At 40.4% G+C, this 23984-nt stretch overlaps 1 protein-coding gene across 4 annotated transcripts in view; it reads left to right on the forward strand.

Annotated features, from left to right (window-relative positions):
* The window catches only part of LOC119705515 (uncharacterized protein F13E9.13, mitochondrial-like), a 22621-nt gene extending 4067 nt beyond the window's left edge, over nucleotides 1–18554 (forward strand). For 2 of the 4 annotated variants that reach the window (XM_038148068.1, XM_038148066.1), the window contains 4 exons: nucleotides 4671–4851; nucleotides 9460–9610; nucleotides 11431–11558; nucleotides 17479–18415. In XM_038148068.1, the coding sequence (XP_038003996.1) occupies nucleotides 4671–4851; nucleotides 9460–9610; nucleotides 11431–11558; nucleotides 17479–17669 (651 nt within the window). In that variant the 3' untranslated portion in view covers nucleotides 17670–18415. The other 2 variants (XR_005258255.1, XR_005258254.1) reach the window with 2 other exon arrangements.
* Nucleotides 18555–23984: the final 5430 nt, after the last annotated feature.

A 23984-nucleotide genomic window follows, 5' to 3' on the forward strand; every position in this document is an offset into this window, starting at 1 on the left:
CTCAGTATTCCAAAGGAGCTGTTAGGCTGTCCGTTTTTCTTGTGGAAGAAGAGCTAGAGAAAGGGTTTTTTTCCCATGGATGTTTGTACTGACAGTGTTGCCAAATGCTGCCCACAGTAGCCCTTAAGAAGATACAGAAACATTTGCTGCTATTTAGATGTTTACATATTGTTTCAAATTGTTCCAATTGGTGTTAACATTTAAAAATAAAGTGTACGGTCTTGCTCACTCCATCTGTGTTGCACTTGGAAGTAAATCGTGGTATATTCAGAGTAAGGTGACTTGTCTGGCACATTCACAGCTTCACCAAATAAATATGAAAGATTTGTGATATTAGAGCATAGTAATGAAAACAAGTGAGTGCTCAGTTAGGAAGCCATCTGTGCTCAAAATGTATATGCTTTGTACTTGTGTGTTGCTAAACAATGAAATTCCCTAGACAAGATTTTATAAGCAGCAGGCTATGAGCCATTATAATCCCTCCAATTTGTGCCTACTTTTCTTTAAGGAAGAGGCAAAATGTATCTATTCAGGTTAACTTTTATTCATTCCATTCAGCCTGGCTGACATTTGTTTCGGAGCTAGAAAATAGAGCACAGGTTCCCACTTGGCTGTTAGTTACTGTTCCTAACTGTAGCTACTGGAGTAGCTGACATTAAAAATAGTTACTAGTATATGTTTTACACAGGTGTTTTTAAAAAATGAAAGAGTAGTAAGCCTATTGCTCTTATAACTACCGTGATAACTGGAATTCACAATGCTTAGAATTTAATAACAGTGGGGACAGGATAAAGTAGTATTTCTGCATAGAAACATGCAGGTAGCTTTCACTTTGATTACAGAGGTTAACGTTTCAAATCTCAGCTGTATTACAGGAAAATAAAATAGCAGACAGATTGCCCACAGCTACCTCCTCTGGCACGTACAGGAGAACATGAGATAGCAGCTTACTGCTGTTTAGGCAGTGATCTACTCTGGAGGTGAGTTTTTAAAGAAGTTGCTAAGAGCTGTGCTTACAAGCAGCAGTTAAATGCCCTGCAAAGGCACCTGATTTCCTTTATAAGGGGCACATGAGGGGCGTGGGGGTAATTGCTGCCATTGTCTTAGTCCCCACTTGAGCCTGTATAATAACAGGGATGGTGGCAGGCCTGCTCCCTTTCTGGAGGAAGGAGTAGAGGTGGTGAGCTTGGAGAGGTTTGTACTGAGGTGCCTGTGTTTGCAGGTAAAGCCTTTCTCTGGGGACAAGCATTGGGGTTAAAGTAGCCTGGGAAAGATTGTGTTAGGTCTATGCTGAGTGAAAACTTGTGCAATTGTTACCTCATTTGTGGTTTGTTACTGTTTTGAGGCTTTCCTGCTGTAATATGTGTGAGGCTGAAGTGTTTTAAGAGGTTATTTCTGTAAGTGGAATGCAGCTAAGGAAATTATTTTTCATATAGTTAGAGAGCTAATTAAAGGACCTATTTTTCAGTAGCTAACTGTGATACAAAGGGCACTTCTTGTGTAGCACTTCAGAAGTCTTTCAAAGTAAAAAGGAAATACATTGTTTGAAAATTACTTGTAATAAGGCTATTGCATATAAGCAACACTTAAATTATCTTAACATTCAATGGGAAAGGAGCACAGAAGGCACTTGCAAGAGTTTTATCTCATACTATCTACGTAAATCCTGCTTTGGAGGATATAATGCAGAAGCAGTTTCCATAGGCTTCTAAACCATAAGCTTAAGCTCCAAGAACTTTAATTTAGCATAACTGTTTTCTTTTCCCCATTTTAATTAGCTGTCTGATAGTACTGAAGTTTGTTTCTATACATATCAATTCAGTAAACACAAATCTGTGGTGTTATATTTTTATTTAAAATATGAAAGAAAGCTTTGACTTAATGCATCTGTAATTCAGCTTTCTGTATTGCAGAACATATGTTGTTCTCTTTTTAATTAAACAAAGCATGATATGCAAAAGAACAGTCGGATGGTACCAAAAGAATAACACATTATGAAAGTTCTACCAAAAATATTCACTGTAGCTGTGGACCTTGAGGCTATAGGAAGAGGCATTTGCTGTAAAGTGAATATAGTAAATTTAAAGCAGGAGGGAGAACTGTTGCAATCCTCCCATATGCCTGCGTTTTGAGTTAGAATTTAATGAGACACTTTTTATGTGTAGTACCATGGCTAGGGGTTTTTATAACTTACTAAATGAATTAATTCATTAATGTAGCTAATGGAATAATTTGCTTTATGCAAATCCAGAGCGGTCAAAGTAGTAGCAAGTTGTGAAAAGCTCGGTTTCACTGTGTAATTCTGCCAGCCTATTCTCTTGCTTTTTTGGCTACTAGTGTGGCTCTTTAGGAGCTGAGAATTTAGAAGCCCCATTCCCAGCTGCCTTTTTTCCTGTTGAGATTGATTCTTGACTGCCTGAAAGCCTGGGGATGCTGTTTTGCAGATCCTGGTTCCTGGCCCTTATGATAAGTTTCACTGTGTAATTCTGCCAGCCTATTCTCTTGCTTTTTTGGCTACTAGTGTGGCTCCTTAGGAGCTGAGAATTTAGAAGCCCCATTCCCAGCTGCCTTTTTTCCTGTTGAGATTGATTCTTGACTGCCTGAAAGCCTGGGGATGCTGTTTTGCAGATCCTGGTTCCTGGCCCTTATGATAAGCTTGGAGTTTCCCTGATGCCCAGATTTTGCTGAAATCTGCCAAGCAGGGCATTTCTGAGTCAAGGGCTTCCAGGCTTCTTTGGCCTCATGGAATTACCTGGTTTTGATGGCTCGTTGCATTTTTTTGAATTTGCTTTGTTAAAGTATTTTAGTTCTACATTAGTCCTTTTGCCGCATGCAACTAATGACCAACTTTGCGTTCTTGCTGAGACTTAAGGGATTCATTAGCTGTGCCTCAGATACCAAGACCATTTAGTCAGTTCAGGTTTGTTGGAGCAGTTGTAACCTCATTCCAGAAAAATGACTAAAAATTGGGAGTTTTTTTTATTGTGGTTTTCTTAGGACAGGTCGTTGTCTTTGTCATATGGCTACATCCCATCACAGGTACAGAAGTGTGGATGTTCCATTGAGCTGGACACACAAAGTCAAGTGCAGATGTTTTGGTTGGTTGCCATATCTGGTGCTCCTTTGCCTAATTCAGGTTTTCCTGGGCTGGAATGATGTAATTGAGTATGCTGGTGAATGGCATCACATAGTGCAAAGGTCTGATGTGGAGTGTCATCATATCAGGTCACCTTTTCCATTAACAGGGTGTGTCCCATTGCTTTTTAGGTAGCATGTCCTTTGTGTTTTTAAGTACTGGGCTGTGAGTAATTTGGAGAAGGCAGCTGTGCCCTGGTGCGTTGGATGTTTGCAGGTTGAGTGCTTGGACTGACCATGCTCCACTGGATTATTTCCTTCTCACTTTTCCCCACCCTCTGTTGGGTGTTCATTTGTGATGCCTGTGCCTTAGCCTGTAATTCAGCCATTAAATACTGGCACTATTTAAATACTGTCTTATCTTTTACTGCCAGAAGGGCTTCCACACTACAATAAAGATTAGAGAAGTGTCACATATAAAAGGTTTTTTTTAAAGGAAACTTTTTTTTTTGTACCCCCTTCCTGTTTCTCTGTGTTATTAAAAACCAAGCTGCTATGTTTAATCTCTAATTGTATTTTTTTCCCAAAAAAAGTTCCTTCTATTCTTGTTCAGTTACCATCTCTGTGAAAGGTAAAGCTCTCATTTTAAAGGATTAAGATGTGTGATAAAACTCCAGAGAGAGCAGAATTTATTTGCTATATATACAATTAGTTTGTCTATTAAACTTCTTGCATTTTTAGAATTAAGCTGGTGAGAAACATCTTGTTTTGTTTTTTTTCCATCTTCATACTGCTAATGCAAAATACCAGGCATGGAATATGTTTCAAGGTTCTACATTTACTCTTGTTATTAATCCTTAACAAAATTACATATTATCTGCAGTTGTTGCAAACTTTTTGGTATAGCCTATGCAATGATTAGAAATGTGCATGGCATCAGGTAATGTACAAATTGTATCAGCAGAGTGTTTTATCATCACTCCATTGTCTGCTATGAGTATGTCCATGTGGATGGAGAGGTATGATAGGCAATAAATAGCAATATCTCCTTTCCAGTAATTCTCAATACAGAATAGGAGAAATATCACTAGTTCATATTATGGCAATTGGCACAATTACAGTCAAACAAAAAATCCCTTTATTTATCCAAAGTAACACTTATTTTCTGATATTAATTGAATTGAAAATTGCCCTGATTATCTCAGAGCCCTCTGTTACCCAAACATACTCAATATCCTGTATTCCCCTTGGATAACTGAAGTTTGACTTTACACTATTTTTAATGAGGTATAAGATTTAACTCATTTGCCTATAGTTCACATTTTAGGATGGATCAAAGGAACCCAAATTGATGAATGTATAATTAAAATCACATTTATTTCTCTTCATGATTTCACTGCAAATACCATGCTGTTGATGAAAGCACTTCTCTAAGTGGTTGTGTGCATCAAATGCATCAGCACAACTTGCTGTAGATAATCCTCTCTTTGAAGGAAAACCTTTATTTACACTTGTGTGTCTCAGTGCACGGTATATAATGGTGAACTGGCCACGTTTGTACGTGCAATGATGTATTTTTCTCATTCTTTCCCCAGGATGGGTTGATCCTGGAGAACATGCACGACGTGCCGTACACGGTGCGCCCGGGCCCCGAGGTCACCGCGGCCATGGCAGTGCTCGGTGCTGCCGTGAGACAGAGCTGTCCCCGCGTCCCTCTGGGTGTCCAGGTGCTCTGTGCTGCCAACCAGCAGGCAATAGCCATTGCTCTGGCTGCAGGTAATGCAAGGGGCTCCTCAGGTGTTGCTGCTGTTGCTGTGGATTCAGTCTCCACAAACTGCACCTTGTGCTGGCATAGATACCGTGGGAAGCTGACTGTGCCCTGGAAAAGCAGCAGTTAGGTTCTGAGAAAGATGCCTGCTTAATTAGAGTGGGTGGTACTTGTGCACTGCTTCAGTTGGAGGCTGCTAAAGGCTGCCACCACAGCTTCCTAGGTGAAACCTGTCTAAATGTAATCATTAGTTTAAATCTGCTGGTGTCTAAAAGCCCCCTTTGGTGTAACTTTTAGTTATTTCAGTTATATTATATGTGAGGATCTATTTAACCCGTGGGGGTTAAGCATCTTGTTTCAGCATCTATATGTTGCTGCTACTGTTGTCCATGAAAACTAGGTTTTCATTGTCCTTTTTAATGAATGGGTACAATGAAGCTTTTTATCTAATGACAAAAATTGAGTGTATAGATAGCCAAAGTACTTAAAATTAAATTGCCTTTGGGGGAATGAAATATAAATTAATCTATCCTTATTGCAGGAATCCTAGACTTGGCTAAACTTCCTGCTCTTACTGTTTGCTGAAGCAATTTTAGTTTTTCATATGTAACCCTCCCTGATGTAAAGGTGAAGGCTGGCTTAATATGGAATGCCTGTGCTTCCTAAATTCACAAATTGAGGGTTAATGCATGTTTTTGCCCAAATTGACTGTCATTATGGTAAGGCTGCATGTTTTTGCATGCACAAATTTTATAGAACCAGGCAGAAGATGCTGGTGTTAAGTGAAAGCCATACTTCAAGTACAATCATGTAGGCTAACCTATCTGCAGTGGCAGTTTTAATTATGCCTAATATGTTCTAAAAGCTTTAAATTCTTGTTAATAGATGTGTTTTGAACTGGCATTTTTTTTGTGAGCTTTAAAATCAGATGTTGCCATTCTCAAAGTATCTAGCCACTTGACAAATTGAGAAAACCTACTTTTTATTGCTGCATTGGAACCTATATGAAAACCTCAAATATAAATGGCAACAGAAGCCAGTTTTGGTTTTTAGAGGTTGCTGCATGTGGGCCACTTGAGGTGTATAGGTATTTAGAAAAAATAGCACATACCCTATTTTTAAAAGCAATCCTTTGAGGAGCAAAAATCATCACTAAATAAGGGATATGGTCTGGGAACAATGTATTTCTCTTCTTTGCAATTATTAATGGAGGGGAGAATTCCTGGAGGGCTTGGGTTTTGCTCAGCTCCGCTACTGTTCTGCACTATTTCCTCTGTAACTGTAGAACACCAACCAGGAAGGGCCTGTGTTTAATGCATTTCATTGCACTTCTCTAAAAATGATTGTCTCAAGTTCACTGAACAGGGAAGCAAAAAGAAAATCACTTCAAGCAAAACCATAGTAAAGTGGGTACTACTTTGTAGATAGCAAATCTTTAAACAGCTTTTCTGTAGCATCGTAGTCGTGGCTTTAATGTCAATACAATTTTGATAGGTAGCTATTAACAAAGCAAATCCTGTATGCTCTCACTACAAAAATAACTTGTTGGAGGTATTCTAGGTGAAAACCATATGTAGCATCTTCTGCCTACTATACAGTACTATGTATACATCTTCTGCCTACTATACTATGCTGTTGCATTTTCCCTGTGGAGATCCCTGTCTTTGGTAGGAATAGCTGTTCTTAAGAGTACCACACAGGGAATTCATAACTGGTCTCTAGGAGAAGGTAATGATTTTATTTTGTAAAGGGTGGAGGGAAATCCACAGGTCTGCAGTGTGACCAGGAGCTCAACTAGCTTGAACAAGGACTGTGCCTGGGTGACCCTGGGGCACTCACCATGAATCAGGGCTCAATTTTTAAGTTTATCTTATCTCATAAATTTAGGAAAAAATGTTTCAGTTGGAAGGGACTTTAAACAGTCATCTAGTCCAACTGCCCTCTCTACCTGAAGCTGCCCTTTTCCCTTTAGGAATCAATTACTGAAATTCCAGTTCTGAATCAGTCTTCATCAATATAATGACACAGTTGATAGCTGATTAATGAGGCTTCATGTCAGCAGATACCCCAAATCTCTCTGTGTCTTTTGCAAACACAGCTTTGCTGTCTGAGCCCATTTCTTTCCCTCCTGCACCAGCAGAGTGGGAATTCACTTGCTATCATCCACAACACTGGGTAAGACAGAATTAGGCAGAGCTGCATGCTATGGTTTTTGCTGTGCTTTTTAAGTGCCACCATATTAATGCACTGGTGGGGGGAGGCAGCTCAGCTGAGAACTGCAGCAGGGAGCACCCAGAGGTGCTGTGAAAGGCAGGGAGTGCTGTGGATCCTGCTGGGAGTGCTGCTGGAGACCTTGCCCCTGTGCCTGCAGCCCATGCTGAGCACGGCAGGAGCTGCTGCAAGACAGTGTCCTCAGAAGTAGTTTTGCAGCACAGACACACTGTGCCTCCAGTGTCAGCAGCAGACAAAGTCAATGCTCCTCTAAGAGTTCTGTTTATTAGTTTTTATTGGATATTCCCTATTCTTGTTTTCCAGTGAAACTACAAAATGTCTTGTTCCCATATCAGTCAGAATTGGGACTGCCTATTAACTATTCAATGGCTATTACTTTTCAACTTGCCAAATGTGAAAGTAAGCAGTAGTATCATTCTCACAATTTTATGAGCATAAAAATGAATTCATTAGCAGAATCTGATTATGGCTTCATAAAACAGAAGGGTAATGATATGGTGCCTGCACCTATTACACTTGGTTAAAAATTGCATTTTCATGGCCTCCAAAAACCCAGATTGAGAGTGCAGCCTTGTTAAACTAAGTACAATCCAATGTTTAGCAGAAAGTCTTATATTACTGCACTTAGGAAACACAAACCAAGCATCAACAAACAAGGTGTAAGCAGTGGCTTCAGTAAATGAAATTACTCAATGAATAGCTCCTGTCCCAAGTTAAAGCTTGATTGCTGTGGAAGTGTCATGTCTCTAAGCTCATCCACTGTTTTATGATTAGAGAAATAATTATTCTTCCATAACTCTGAATTGTACTGTAAGCTTGAGTGATGTAATTAGAAGCTATAGCTTTTGTTCCTAGATGTAGAAATCTCAGTATAGCTATTTGCACCGTGTTTACCACCCGGTGTCTACAAGCACCTGCAATGGTACTTGTGGCACACTCTTCTTGTCTTTGGATCCTGGGAATACTCTGTGCTTTGCACTAATCTCAAGGCACAGGACAGCTTGCATTTGATTTGGCATCCATCTGTGATGTTTCTTGTGAGCTGGAGTCTGTGTTGCTAAGCAATGCAGGCTCTTCTCTATCAGGCGTAAGCTTCTGTTTCTGCAACTTCAGGGCTTTTGGAATGAAACTGGAATTTTAAAATAAACAGACACCTTGTCATTTGGTAAATAAATTTTCGAGATCAGCTATGTTTATAGTTGGAATGTGCTAAGGTAATGCCTCTGTTGCCTAATCAGTTGTGGGTAGGATTGCATTTTTGATGACTGTTTCCACATGCATTGCTTTCCTTTGAATGATGTCAGCTCTAATTAAATGTGCATCTGACTCCAAAGCTGGAGCAGTAGCAGAGCTTCAGAAGGGCTTGCAAGACACCTCCAAAGCAGACTGGAAGAGCAGCAAAACTGCACAAGATGAGTGCAGAGCTTTTACAAAAGAGGCAGCTTTTAAGTGACAGGTTCAAGGCTGTGAAAGCCAGGAGAGAAGTGGGGATTGCAATAAGGGAGTCTGAGTTAAATCTTGTGCCTCACAGCTGTGGGCTTATTGCTCTGTGGTCCAAGGCTCCAGTCTTACAAGAGAGATATTTCAAGGCTGTGGAGGGGGGTCCTGAATGTCAATGACTGGCCCACATGAAGCAATTACAATTCATAATCTTCCTCTTCAGTACCCGTTCCACAAAACCTTCCTAGTGACAAAATTTAATGAATATGGTGGAACCTGTGTTACTAAGGCATGGCAGAATTGATGGCTGGAGTAGAATGGCAAATGTTTGAGTCTTCCTAAGCCTCTGGCACAGCTCTAGAAGCAATTTGTTGATGTGGTTCTGTGTAGGAAACACATGCTATGTTCAGATGGAGTCACATGGGTTGCATATAACATGCTTCAGGCTGTGTTTTCTCTTCTAATTTCCTAAAGAAAAATGACAGTGCTATTCCTCTGTAAAAGGGGAAGAGATGCAAGTTAGTGACCCTTTTTGGAGAGAAAACACGTCATTACAATGGAGAGCTGTGTTTTGACCCACCTACTCCCCTGCATGGCACATCATGGCAGCAGACAGGGCAGGGTGGGCAGCTGCCTGTTCTGAGCCACACAGGGACAAACTGAGGGGCAGAGAAGGGGACCAGGGGCTGGGGGAAAACTGGTGGGGTCAGTGAGAAAGATGGGAGCTGAAAGCAGTGAGATGGGAAGAAGTCAGAGAGAAGAGGGGCAAAAATAAAGAATGGAAAATATGTGGAAAAGTGAGGTGGGTTGGTCCTAGAACATGTGAAACAATTTGTGTTGGGATCAAACAGGAAGGACAGTGAGGTGAATTTTCATTTGGTTTTGGTGTTTTTCTTTTCCAGTTCTCAGTTTCAGGCTAAAATGTTGCTTTTGACTGTTTTCAGGTCTTGATTTTATCCGGGCTGAAGGGTTTGTGTTTTCTCATGTGGCTGATGAAGGGATTATAAATGCCTGTGCAGGTGACCTGCTACGATACAGAAAACACATTGGAGCAGACAACATTCAGATTTTTGCTGATATTAAAAAGAAGCACAGGTAAATACAAGCAAAATTTTATGCAAATAAATAATGATCTTATATTTTTCTCCATTTTCTGGGGTTTTTTAATGTCAATGTTCTTCCAGGAAAGTTAATCATATAGGGAGAAGTTTATTATTTAAGCACAGACTTGCAGTGCTGCAAGGGGATAGACTTAAAAATAAATTTGCAGCTGTAAGTTGCAAGTTGCTTTATCTGTGATGTTTGTAGTTGTTTAACCTTCAGGTTTTCAGTATGCCAGCTATGAAAGCCTTGCATCTGGTATTGAGACTTTGTATGCATGTGTAAATGTCTATTATGTTTAAAGAAGTTTTGTTTCTCAAAGTTAGGCATCCAAGGTTATTTTTTAGTTATGAAGGCAGTTGCCATATAAAAACATCCAAGTGATCATAGTTTGGCATTTTAAAAAGCTCTTCTCTTTCTTCTCCTTCCTGCCAATAATACTGATTCCTGCTACTTAAATCAGTGCTGTCTGTGTAAGGGTTATGTTCTATGATTATCAAACAGAAGGAACTTATGACAGATAAATCCAGTTTCTTTTCTGTTTATACTTTATCTTAGCTGTCACATGGTACTTTCAGCTATTTAGATGTCACTCTTTGGATTTGTTTTTTTTTTTTTTTTTTCCCAAGAAGAACTGCTCAAGTGCTATGTATTATACATGCTAAATAACCTAATTAAAATGTTTGTGTGTAGTATGTGAGCAATCATGAGAATAATCAAGTTTGGAAGATCTTAAATATGTAATAAGCAGGTAATAAATTTCAAAAGAGAAAGGAAACAATGCAGTATGGTGGTCAGATGAAGCTTTTCAGGTCCTTTCAGAGCAGTTCCTTTCTGATTATTTTTTACTTATATATAAATGCAAATATACTGCATTAGACTTTCTGTGAATGAAATTGCATCATGTCATTTTTTCATCTTGACAATTGATGAATTGATATTTGGATTATACTTCCCATTTTTCAAAGAGTTGATATTTAAGAAAGGCAGAGAAGTTTTTGTTTCATGCAGACACATGAGCTCAGAAGGAAATGCTGAAGGACTTCTTGGTTGAGCTTTTTAATGTAGAAAAGTACAGCTTCCACTGAAAGCTGCTATGCTCCTGTTCTTGAAATGAGGAGAAGCTGTTCTTGTGCCATCAGCACTCAGCAGTGCAGCATGTTTGCCATAGCTGCTGTTTTCTGTTTAAATACAGAAAATCCAACAGTGTTGGGTGTTCAACCAGCAATGGCTGGAATTCTTTCCAAGTTTGGGACCACATAAATTAATAGTTACTATTGCAATAGGTTTCAGACAAAGTGTGTCACCCATACATCAAAGCCTGCTGTTGAACAGCTGGGATGCAGGTGTAATTGATGTTTGTAATTGCTGTGTAAGATGATTCCTGTGGTTATATCAGGTATTAACTATACTTTCTGTTATTGGACTTGTGGAGGTTGTTGATTCTGCCCTAGGCAACAGGATCTGATTTATGAATGAGGGCACATCCACAACTCCCACTTGAAGTCGGAGAGCTCTGTGTGCTCAACACTTCTGAAATACAGGTGCTTGACATGTAAGCAGCTGTCTCAATTGACACTTGGTGGTTCACACTTAGCACTCGCTCTCCAGAGCCAGGAGACCCGGAGCAATCACCGATCAATGAAGGAAAAGGTTGATTTTCAACTGCTGCTGGGGTGGCAGTGTCACCTGCCGGCAGCGTCACCTGCCGTGTGAAGCTGGACGCTGCTAAAGCAGCCCCGGGGGGTTCTGCCAGCGGGAGGGTGGGGACGCAGGGTGTGGGTCCCTCACGTGTGACAGCTGTGTCTCTGCAGTGCTCACGCCCTGACGGCCGATGTCAGCGTGGCGCAGACGGCGGCCGCTGCCCAGCTGTTCCTGGCCGACGGCGTGGTGCTCACCGGCACGGCCACCGGGCACCCCGCCGAGCCCCGGCAGCTGAGAGGTGAGCCAGGGCACCAGGGAGGGGACAGCTGAGAGGTGAGCCTGGGCACCAGGGAGGGGACAGCTGAGAGGTGAGCCAGGGCACCAGGGAGGGGGCAGCTGAGAGGTGAGCCAGGGCACCAGGGAGGGGACAGCTGAGAGGTGAGCCTGGGCACCAGGGAGGGGACAGCTGAGAGGTGAGCCTGGGCACCAGGGAGGGGACAGCTGAGAGGTGAGCCTGGGCACCAGGGAGGGGACAGCTGAGAGGTGAGCCTGGGCACCAGGGAGGGGACAGCTGAGAGGTGAGCCTGGGCACCAGGGAGGGGACAGCTGAGAGGTGAGCCTGGGCACCAGGGAGGGGACAGCTGAGAGGTGAGCCTGGGCACCAGCCTGGGCACCAGGGAGGGGACAGCTGAGAGGTGAGCCAGGGCACCAGGGAGGGGACAGCTGAGAGGTGAGCCAGGGCACCAGCCTGGGCACCAGGGAGGGGACGGCTGCAAGGTGAGCCTGGGCACCAGGGAGGGGACAGCTGAGAGGTGAGCCTGGGCACCAGCCTGGGCACCGGGCAGGGGGCAGCTGCAAGGTGAGCCTGGGCACCAGCCTGGGCAGAAGGGAGGGGACGGCTGCAAGGTGAGCCTGGGCACCGGGGAGGGGGCACCAGCCTGGGCAGCAGGGAGGGAGGATGCTGGGGACAAGAAACTCTCATTGTGGTATCACCAAAGGGGTATCGGGACACACAAAGGTGATACAGAGATTCCATCATCAGAAGGCTTGAAAAGGCACTTTATTATTTGAAATCCACAGTTCTTATAGAAACAATGGTGGACTGAAGACCTGATTGGCCTTTAGGAATCTTCTCTCACCTGTTGGTCAAGAAGGGACAACTTCTTCTTGTAAACATCTTTGACAAACAGAGATTGCCTGCCAGGTGCAGAGATTGTGATAATAATTGTTTTAATTCTTTCTCTGAGCTTTCTCACAGCTTCTCAGGAAAATCCTGGGAGAGCTGTGTCTCTCTCTGTTCAGAGCTTATGTGACTACCACACTGTGGGGTTTGGTTTGATCAGAATGATCATATTTGAGGCATTACTTAGATGGGCTGTGGTATGTTTCTATACAACAGTTTGGCAGGGCAAAAATGACAATTATTCCAAGCTTTTATAACACTGAGTGAAGCCGAGGCTGAAAGAAAATACTGTTTCATTTGTAAAAAGCCCTAATATAAGAAAAAGCCACTTTATAACCCTAGAAAACTAGCTATACTAGAACTAGCCATATTAAACTAACTAGCTAACCATAAATCTTTCCATTGAAGAGTTCAGTGCTTTTATCTTTCACAATGAAAATTGAATTCCTGCAAGAAAAGGGGCATTTTCATAAGGCACCAAACATTATACCAGGGAAAGTACTGCTTGGAAGATTTTCAGAAAGAATACAAATTTATTGGTAGACAGGAAGATATTAACATCAAAAAAAATTTTAAATAGTGTGGACTTTTGTCAAGGGAGACTCATTTGACCTATGAGTTCTGACCTTTGCAGAAGTGCTATGATTCTTGATATTTCTATATTAGCATCAGTTAGGGCTGTGTTCATGAAACAGTATTGCTCCCATGCTGGAATTAAAGTTCTGTCATGGGGACATTTAGTTTTCAGCACTGGTTTTAATTTAGATCAATGGCTTGAATTTGAATGTCTCACTACATAAAGTAGAATGTGTATTTTTTTAGGTTTTACTTTACCCAATATGCTGTAACTTGGTATGTTTTGAAGTTCCAGTGCACTGTATTGTATTATACTTAAATATTCAACTTAAGTTAGGAGATCAGCATGAAAAACATACTTTACCTGTCAGAGATAACCTGGACCTCAACAGGTTGTATTTGTATCTTTTGTGTTGTATTTTTTTATCTTTTGAAACAACATAAAATCATTCCGTGTTTTCAGGGCTTTATGTATATCACACAGGCTTTAGAGCATTTAAAATGAATGTTGAACTTGTCAAAATAGTTCTTATTTCATACACATTAAACTTTTTGCTAAAAAAAACCAGATTACAAATTGCTATGCCTCAGTCACCAATGCTAAAAAGAAAATGATGGCTTGGTGTGAACACTGACCTCTTGAATTAGCTGGGTCTTTTGGTACAGCAAATTAGAAATGATATGTGTAACAGGTGATACTGGAAGCTGTGCCTGCTTCAGAGACTGCAAAATTTTGCTAATCTAGAGATCCATCCCTGATTGTACTTAATGTCTCCACTGTTATTAATGCAGATCAAATAACTTAAAAAAAATTTTGATATATCTTTGGGCAAAATCCTAGGTTAAATTCTGCTTCCATGTATGCACATGCAACCTCTATTGATTTACTGCATCAGAGAGCAAAACCTGACCTGTAGGCCAAGGCTTTTTTGTCACAGGACCCCAGCCAGACAGAACCATAGCTTCTGCTTTTCTTTCATGTGAACAAACTTGTCAGTCCCTGTCTCTTTCTCTTTCTGGGTCCAAAGAACAAAATGAATCAGAGTTGGCAGCTGTAATGAAGTACACATTAATTCTGTGTTTGGATTTGTGTTATGAAAGCAAGAGTGTGCAGATCATGGGTTTATTGTACTTAGATCACAGCATTTTGGATGTTAGCAGGCCCTCTCATGAGAAAGATGTCTTAAAACAGGTAAGAGAAGAACTTAAAAATTCCACAGTATTAAAAAATGACAAATTAGGCATATCTATGTCAGGAGATTCTTAAAAGGGATCAGATCTACAGTCTACAAAGTTGGTGTTGATGTGAGTGAGATTTTGCATTTCAGGAATTTATGCAGCCCTGGCAGTGCTGTATTACAGTGATACAATTGGGCACCTTTCATCACACTGCAAAGCAGCTCTTGAAAGCAAAGCTGAGAGACAGATGAGATTTTTGTCATGTCTCTTTTTCAGCTTTGTTGTGCAGTAATATAGAAGTGGTTTTGTCTTTGTGTAGAATTGATTGATTTGTGATGGGCTGTGGGAAGTGTTTCCCTGTCAAGGCAGAGATGTGTGCTCAGTCAGGTTTTGTTTGCAGTTTGTGTTGCTGCCTTCTGGAGGCTGGCAGGCTCTGCTCCAGGGCTGCCTGGGCACACCAGGGCACCAGAGGCTGAGGGAGTACGAGGTCTGAAAAATCAGACTTCGTGTTGTTAAGGAGCAAGAACTATAGCTGAGCATTTTCAACTCATTAATAAACCATCTTTTCATCTAAGAGATTATAGAAGTTCCAGTTTGCTGCCTTGTGGAATGTTCTTTGGTTGGATGTGTGATGTGTGAACCCATCAGGTTTTTTCTTGGGCTATAACTGCTGAAATACCTGCTTTGCATTCAGTTTGGATTTTGAGTGACCAAAGCTTTGCATAATGACTGCTCAGTTATCTCTTTGAGCAAAACAAAGTGTCTCAGCTGAGAAACCTGTGGAAAACAGGTACATCATGAAATCCAGCAGCTGGCTGTGACTGTCACCTCCTTAATTACTGTTCATAAAAGGGGCCTGGAGACTGGCTCACCCCCTCTCATCTTTTGATGGCCAAAATAGAGACTGCTGCCTGTGTGATACCCTCAGAGATAGAAAAAGTACTGATCACTCACATCTCCTGTTTAAGCCCTAAATTTAATGACAGAGAAAAAGTCCTTTGAATTAAAAACCTAAAATGTGTTAAGAGGGGAGCATTACCATAAACATAGTGTTGTGTATGGTACAGTGATCACTGCAATGAGAAAGCTGTTAGAGAAGAGTAGTCAAGCAAGTTATTGGCACAGTGGTGCTTATTTTTACACCACTCTTTGCCATTGTTTTCAAGCTAGGAGCACTTGGCCTTTATTTCATGAAACTTGTGCATACCATAGTTCAAATGCTTTCATTGTGCTTTGCAACCAGGCACGATTTCATTGGGTTTTATTAAAGACCTGTGTGCAGCTGTGCTGCCACAGGAAAGAGCACAGTGCCCTCTAGTTACAGTCCACTGGAACAGAGAAATCTGTGTAAACTTCAGCATCTTGTTCCTGTAACATCACAAAATTGTCTCCTTTTTCTCACTGTGTCAAGGAAAAAAAAAGTCAGAAAAAGAATACCAGGAAAATGAAGATATTTGAAGCAGAGCTCTGTGTTTAGAGATACTTTGACAGTGACTGAACATTGCCTCACAAAAGCACATCTCACTGCTGTTGCTTTATTTTCTTTTACAGGTTAGAATTTGTATTAGCACAGCCAATAGACAAATCACCTTCTACTAATCAACTTTAGGCCCTGATGTGCTTGGAAAGGACTTTAAAAGTAGCATCTGTAGCATACTTAATGAGGTAACACAGTGCACACTGAGCACTCCCTTTGCCATTCTTCACATTGTCATTCTGGATAGATCTGCAGCCAGGAGATGTGTGTGCAGTCTGTGTGTCACATGTAGATCACAACAGCTCTTGATACCTTCCCCCTTTGGAAGGCTTTGGGTTGTTCTGGAGTTTCACATCAGTCTCAGGTTTCGCTGGGTTTTTTCCCTTTGCCCAGCAGGGCTGAGCTGTTGTCTCAGACCCACATGAACTTGCTCTGTTTAATTATTTGGCTCTTTGTTTTTCCTGCTGATGTAAGTCATTATGAAGCAACTCCCTGCTAACGTGCTTTACGCACTTGTAAGAACAAATATTGACTTGGAGCCTGGTTCCTCTGGGGATTCAGTCAAGTACTATCACAAATCTGTGGTCAGATGCACCTTAATTGTGTGCTGGCAGTGATGTAAAGCAGATAGGATATTCCTAAGCGCATACAGATATTATATAAATAACAAATAAAATTTAAAGTAAATATCCTATTTTTTAGAACAGGATATTTGTAATAATGCTATAAGTAGCTAGAAATTAATTATTTTGTTGCTGTAAGCAGAATGACTAAGAATATCAAATATGCATAGAAATAACTTAAGTTTTAATCATATATGCATGAGCCATCTGATTTGCTGTATATTTTCAGGAAGGGCTGTGTTGACTGGTTTTATTTTCATGTTAAAAATCTTTTTAAGAGGGAGTTATTGTTCCTAGATGGAAGAATGGTAGCGCATGTGACCTAAAAAGAGATTCAAGAACATTTTAATTGATCCCCTTTCTTCAGTGAAGTAGGAAGGTGATAAATAATTAGTCTTCCCTGAAGCATAATTAATAAGTTAGGCTTCTGATGAAACTTCATTTAAACAGTGTTTTGAAGACAGACTTTTATTTGTTGCATGTGTGCTTTCCCAAGTTACCTCAAGCTATAACTACCTTGCCATCAGCTTATCACTAATTAAGCCAATTTATATGTTTTTAAAGGTCAGAAATAATGGCTCACAACATTCCTCTAAGGGATGAAGCATCCAGTCCTATGAGTCACTCTTTGGATGGTCAGTTTGACATAAAATGATGAGAAGGCTGCTTAAGTAATTCTTGAACTGGGTTTTTTTTTCCTCCTCCCAAAGCTAGTACTGTATTTTGAGTCTTGTTTTTGTCTGTTTCTCCTCTTGAAACCAGGTAAAAGGTCAGATGATTAAGTAACACGGTATATGGGAAAAATAAAGGCTTTTTTATTCCATTGTCATTCTCATACTGATAAAAGAACACTTCTCTTTCTGGCTTTTGCTTTCTGGAAAAACTAGCTGAGCTGTCAGTGGTGCCTGTATGATTCCAGCTCTCTTTCATACAAGCAAATATAGGAGGTATTCCAGACAACAGAATGTAACAAGTAAGATTTTTTTTTTTCTCTCTCTTTAGAGCTGGAGGTGTTTTTTCTAGAGAACCTGTGTCATTCTGGAATAGAAGTAATAAATACCACAATCACAAATTTCTCGATACATTTGTTTTTCTGTTGAAAAACTAGGCAAATTAGAGTCTTTATGGAGAGAGTTTCAAAGACACGAATTAACCCTGATTTTGGTTTTCTTCTCCTCAGAGGTTAAGCATGCTGTGAAGATTCCTGTGCTGGTTGGGTCTGGAGTGACTCTGGAGAATGTGAGGAATTACTTGGATGCAGATGCTCTAATAATTGGTTCCTATTTCAAGAAAGAAGGATATTGGGCAAATGCTGTTGATCCTGACAGAGTCAAGAAATTCATGGAACACATAAGCAAACTGAGGGAATGAGTTTGTCAGCAAACACAGTTTGTTTGTGCTTGTTTGTGGAAATGCAGTGTGGTAAGTCCTACAGAATTAAAGCACAAATGTGTGGCCGAATGGCAAATAATACCAAATAAAAATGCACATCATCTCCATAACTAGCTGGGAAGCTTGGTGACATACTGCACGATAACCTGGTGCTCTGATGTTTGCTTCTAGGCAGCACATTTCTGTGGTGCTCAAAGCTACCATCAATGCAAAGCCAGCTCTGAAATCTTACGTGAGATACTCTCCTCTAAGTTAAATGCTTATGGAGTTAAAGAATTTTTAGAAAATGTTCATCACAGGTGAGCTGATTTCTATTTTGCCTTTTAAGTACAATAGGGATGCCCTAAGTTTACAGCTAAAAGTGTTGTAAATTGGACCAGTTAATTAGCCTTTCAGTTTCCCCATCTGTAAAATGATGATAATAGCACCTACATCACACAGAGGCCATAAGACATAATGAAGGAAAGAATGTACAGCACTTTCATCTCTCCAAATGAAGGGCTCTTTTAAAGTTCAAGATCATTATTTTTTCATTAGAATTGTGCATTTATACAATTGCTACATTTTTGTAATACCAGACAAAAATTTAAGATAATTGGGGTATTGATTTACTTACAATACTTGTTAGAGAATAAATGTAAATATTTAATTACATTTTAAGTAGATTTGGAATGTAGTCAAAATGCTTTTGCAAAAACTGGAAATTTTAATAAAGGTTTATTATTTTTCAGCAAGCACCTGCAGCTTTGTACCTCTCTAGACTAGTAATAGTGATGTAAAAAACTTCCTTGGAATATACAAGGTATAATTACAATAGAAGCCTTTCTACCAAAGCCACAGGTAAACAGTGATTTTTATTTTTCAAGTAAAATGTAGAGGAAAAATATTAGTCTCACTGTGTCTGTTGTAAGAGAATCCCCTTGAATTTGATCGTTTAGCTCTAAGGAATCTTAGAAGAACCCAAGGAATGCCTGTTATGTCATGGCTGCACAAAATGTGGGCATTTGTTTTCATTCCTTGGGACTGGGAGCTCAGCTTGTCCTTTGGGATCTCTTTTTCCTTGACATGTACACATCAGGCTTGTGCTGATGCCAATGAAAGTGAAACTGTGGACATCAAAGCAAGTATACAGGCATGGGGTTTGTGAAGGCTGGCAGAGCACCCATGCTTCTCTGAACAAGATACATCCTCCTTCCAAAGATAAAAGGATTTTTAAGATACTTTGTTTTGTTAACATAATGGTGATTCCAGAGCATCACAGTATGGTTGATTCTAGAACATCACAGTATGAGACTGTCTTCTCAGGTTTCTTTTTTCTGGACTGGTCTGTTTCCCACATGACTCCCATCAGAAGCAATGAAATCTCTTAGATGCATTGCCCTGCTGGAAAAGATGTTCTCTAGGTCCTGTGGCAACCATGGCTTTTTCCCTTTTTCTCCTAAATGCACTGACACAGCTTCAATGCACAGAAATCCTTTCAGGTGTCTGTTTGTTGTGGCTGGCATTGCTTTGCTAAAGTTCACATTTACACAGGCACTTTAACCTGTGTCATGGTGCTTCCCCCAGAACCAACAATTGTGTCCCAACCCCATCCCTGGGCCAGCAGGAGCACCCCTGTGGCCTTACAGGGCTCAGGATTCTAGCTGGAACCTAACCCAGCTTGTACCAGCCACACTCATGGGTGGGGAAGGGAGAATTGAGGTTATCTTCTTCAGTCCTTGCATCTGCAGCTCTCCAGGCTGTTGGTAGAGGCAGTGCAGAATTATTTAAGGATCATGAAGATGTTTTTGAATTTGTAATCCACACAGCCACAGCATCTTTGCCAGGTAAAGCAATGATCTGGTTTAGTCTCACAATTCTTAGCCTGAGTGATAAATGTTATTTGATGTCCTGTGTATTGTGAAAAACACCACGTTAAAATAAATTCCCTTAGATAGTGTGATATCAGTCTTTTAAAATCAGTACATATGTTTGATCTTTGTGCATTTAGCACTGTTTTGTGTATGTTTCCATACAGCATTGCACAGACGATGCAGTGAAGGTTGTCCCAACAGCTATGCACTAATACAATTGTTACCAGCTTTGGAAGTTATTTTCAGTAAACCTGTGAGCTTGAAAGGCTGACATGCAAGCAATGAGCACTGGTGCTCTAGTGCCACGAGAGTAAAAATCTTCAGTCAGCTGAAAACTACAACAGGTATACTGATAAGGATTGTTCAGTGGTGATAATTGTTTTCAAAGAAACTGGTACCTGTTGTCAAAAGTCACATTCACCACTGTGAGTATAAGAATCTTGTGTTTGCCAGGGTGTTTCTTGAATCAGTTTCTACTTACTCACATTCTAAAAACTCAGAAGTGCCTGAAAGTCAAATGGGTTTTCATCTGAATAAAAGGAGGGGGTAAGTGAGAACTCCCTCAGTGCTGTATGCAAGGTCCAAAGGCAGTGATGTTATACACAGTAGTTGTTTAAGACACCAATTGTTAAACACAGTAGTTGTTTAAGACAGAAGCCTCAATGAGTTGGTGTAATGCTCATAATAATGCAGTGACTACTGTAGACAGCACTTTGACTGCCAGGATTTCATGTCTCACACTGTGTGAGGAACACCAGCACTTGTGGAAGGAACAGGTCATAATTTGGGTCTGTATTCTTACATATGAAAGGTAAGTGCAGAATTTGGGGAACAGAAGTAAAGGAGAGCTGATTTTCACGCCTGAAAATGTGACTTATCACCAGCTCTATATCATTCTTAGTGCCAAAACTATTTGTCTAGCAGCATTAAGCATCTGCTTGCCTGTTTCACACAGATGCTGTAAGTAGAATTTGACCTTTTGTTCCGCAAGTGTTTGAATATTTAACGTGAAAATATTAAGTTATCAGAAAGGCTGACTCTTTTGGGAAGACTGTTCAATTTTTATACAACCCAAGTTGTTAAAGTACTTTGGAGCATGATCAACTTCAGAGCAGAACAAAGCAGCCAGTGCTAATGTGTAGAAACTCCAGAAGTAAATAACAGCTGTTCAAGAAGACTTCTATTAAATATGTATTAATTAACTTGAAGTGCATCACTTAAATATGTGAAGAGATTATCTTGTGTTAATTTACATTAAAACACACAGCACTTGTTAGCCTCATTACACCACCCTAAGTATATCCTAAGCTATCACCTCATCTTACACTCAGTGTTTTGTTGGGTGTTGATTGCTTTCGATTTGCCCTTTTAAAATGTCAGATAGTGGCCTCCATTTCTTGTTGGATCTCTTCTTTCTCTCAGGTTTTGCTCTTGCATAGTAACTGTTCTTACTTGTGCCTCTTCTGTGCTGAGCAGAAAGAAAAATAACAATAGGTTGTGAAAATATAATCGTAATTGTCCACGCAGACTTCACAGGTGGATCCTGCTGTTAACCTATGCACCAGCAGAGAATGTAAGTGTCCATTTGTATAGGAGAATTGTTTTAAATGAAGATTCAGTATCACCTTTGGACCAGGAAAGATAAATAGTGGAATGGAGTCTCTTTAATGAAATTATAGATAAATAAAACACAGTGCTAATAATAGTGGTCTAAATCAATGTGTCAGTCTTCAAAAACTCTCATTCCATCCATAAAACAAGGTGGACTTAAGTATAAACTCATCTTTCTTTCTATTTTGGCACTGAAAATATATAAACTTACAAGATTTTATTTAGTGTCATTTTAGCAGCAGATCCAGCTGCTGGGCTGTTCTTTGATCCATTACTCTGACTCCACAGACTCCCTGATCACAAGTTGGAGTCCAGTTCTTGTTTCTCACACCTATCCCAGCACACTCCTCACTGGGGGGAGAATGAGGAATGTGCGAACTTGCAGGCAGGCCCTGGCAGAGCAGGAAGGGCAATGAAACCAAAATATTTGGCTTTAGCAGAACCTTGAAGTCCTGGACAAGTTGCTCCACTGCATGGCTCTCCTGGGAGAAGTGAGTGGGGGTGTTTGCTGTGCTTTCAGGTTGTTTGCAGCCTCTTCATTAAGACTCTGAATTTGCACCTAGGTTGTGTTTCCAAGATTCTTTGCTGTATTTGTGCTTAGGGTGACATTTTTTCCTGAAGTGAAATCTGGCTTTGCAAGGTAATTATGGCAATATGGAAGTGCTACCCGTAGAGAAATCCAGGCTCGGAATTCACAGCCCTTTGGTTCAAGAGCAGGTTTAGATGCGTGTATCTTCAAAAAAAACCTTTAAAGGTGACTTAAATTTAACCTTCACTGACTTTGCCCTGACATCCAGGCAGTGTTTGCTGTGCTGAGGAAGTTGAGTTTAGGAATAGAACTGACTGTGGCTTTTTTCTTGTGCGTTTTCAGTGCTTCTCTCTGTGACTTAAAGGATGTATTTTTCAGAAAGGGTAGAGAACTGGGCTGAGATACTGGTTTTGTGGGCTGAAATGCCATGGTGTTTAGTAGAATTGACCACCCCTGCAGTGAAGATGGTTTTCCTAATATCCAACATAAACCTCCCCTGGTGCAGCCAAACTAAAAGGCCAGATGGTCTCTAGTGAAATCTTGAGAGTAGTAGATGCTTTTACACCCTAATCTTTAAAAGCACAGAAAATTAAAGGTGGAAAAAAGTCTTTCTGCAATGCAAACAGGAAGGCTTTCACAGAAGGTAAAAGGGTTGCAATTCACGACATAATCTGATTCTTTTGATTCTTTGCTTACCGTTAGAAGCTTTAGAAGTAGTGGAGCTAAGGAGAGCCTAAGATGTTTCTTGTTAAACACTTAAGGATAGGAAAAGATGTATGAGGGTAATTATCTTGATTAAAAAAATTGATCATCTTAAATAGGTATTTTTCAAGGTGCTAAAAAGGGATTTTGCTGATTTGGGCTGAAACTACTACTCTCTATCTATGTTTAACTCCTCTCTTTCCTGTCACTCAAATTTTTGTTGTTTCATGAAGTAAATTCAGTGTCAGCCAGCAAACGTTAGTGTTTTATAAATTCTTTTTTAAAAGGATATCCCTCCTTTAAAAATGAGTGATGAATGAATGAGGGACATTCGTGCATGGGACAGATGCTGTCTGGTGCATGGGTTACTGGGTGTTTTGTGTATTAAAATGCAATTTCTCCCCCTGTCCTACCACCTGTGCAAAGGGAGATGGAATATTGTGTACAGAGTAGGAGCTGATGAATTGGTGGGTATTTAGGACCTTTTTATTACTCAGTGAACATCATTAAGGGTAAAAAACAATATACATCTAAATTTGGCAAATCTGATATGAAACCAAGTATTCGGGATAGTAGTTGAACTCAGAATTGTTTGACTTTGTGCCTGGTCAATATGTTAGATGTGCCATGTCACATTGCTTCAGAAAGAGGTCACAAAACAGAGAACATTGCAATCATGTTTCATACAAATGTAGGAGGAATCCTAAATTCAGCAGTAAACAAAAATGAAAAGGAAGGCAGCACAATAAGGGCAAGAAAAGATGCTTAAGTTTCCCACAGTTCCTGCCTCATTGTTTATTCCAGCTTCCTGTTTTTTCAGTCTGCTTCTCGAGCCTTTCTTGTGCATATACACAGATTATGGTATGCACAAGAATAAGCTGAAGGCAGAAACTGACTTAATGAAGACATTCTTGTGAGAGAGAAGATTTTGTTGTCCACAGATGCGCAAAGAAAAAGAGAAAAGCAGCTGCCCTTAGAAATGGAGTGAAAGAAGAGCAGAGTGCCACGTCATGGTGCTTTACTCAGAATCTGGTGTGTTCAAAGTCTTTGAGAGCTTCTGTACTGTTGTGCAGGGATGTAACCAAGAGGTGGAACAAGAAGCTTTTGTAAGTCTCATGTCTTAGATACTGTCCTGAGCGGTGCTGACTCTTTGCCAGTTTTCAGATGGCAAATGAGGATAAAAGGAAATAGCTTTCATAATTCTGGTATGGATGACACTGTTACTATTCAGTTTTGTGTCAAAAACTTCTTTTTCCTTAAGACCAAGCTATTGAGAGAGTCATGTGCTGTCATCCTCCTCTTCAGAAGAGGATTCTGAAGGGCAGAGGGCCTCAGCTCACTAGTTCCCATCTCTGTGGAAAATTAGTTTGTCTTTTCTGAAACCTTTGAGGGCAGGGACAGTATAAATGTGGTGAAAAAATTTGTGTGGCAAGTGGGTGTGGAGGTGAGGTGAAGTGGAGCTGAGATACAGCAATTAAGTGAAGGCTTGTGGTCACTTGGCCTCCAGAGTTAAGGAGTTAGGGATGTTGGTTAGCAACAATTATTAAATTTAAGGGATGTCTGCACTACACCCATAAGGCTGTGAGCACAGGCATCTGG

The sequence above is a fragment of the Motacilla alba genome, chromosome 11 (assembly GCF_015832195.1).
Source record: "Motacilla alba alba isolate MOTALB_02 chromosome 11, Motacilla_alba_V1.0_pri, whole genome shotgun sequence".
Lineage (NCBI taxonomy): Eukaryota > Metazoa > Chordata > Aves > Passeriformes > Motacillidae > Motacilla > Motacilla alba.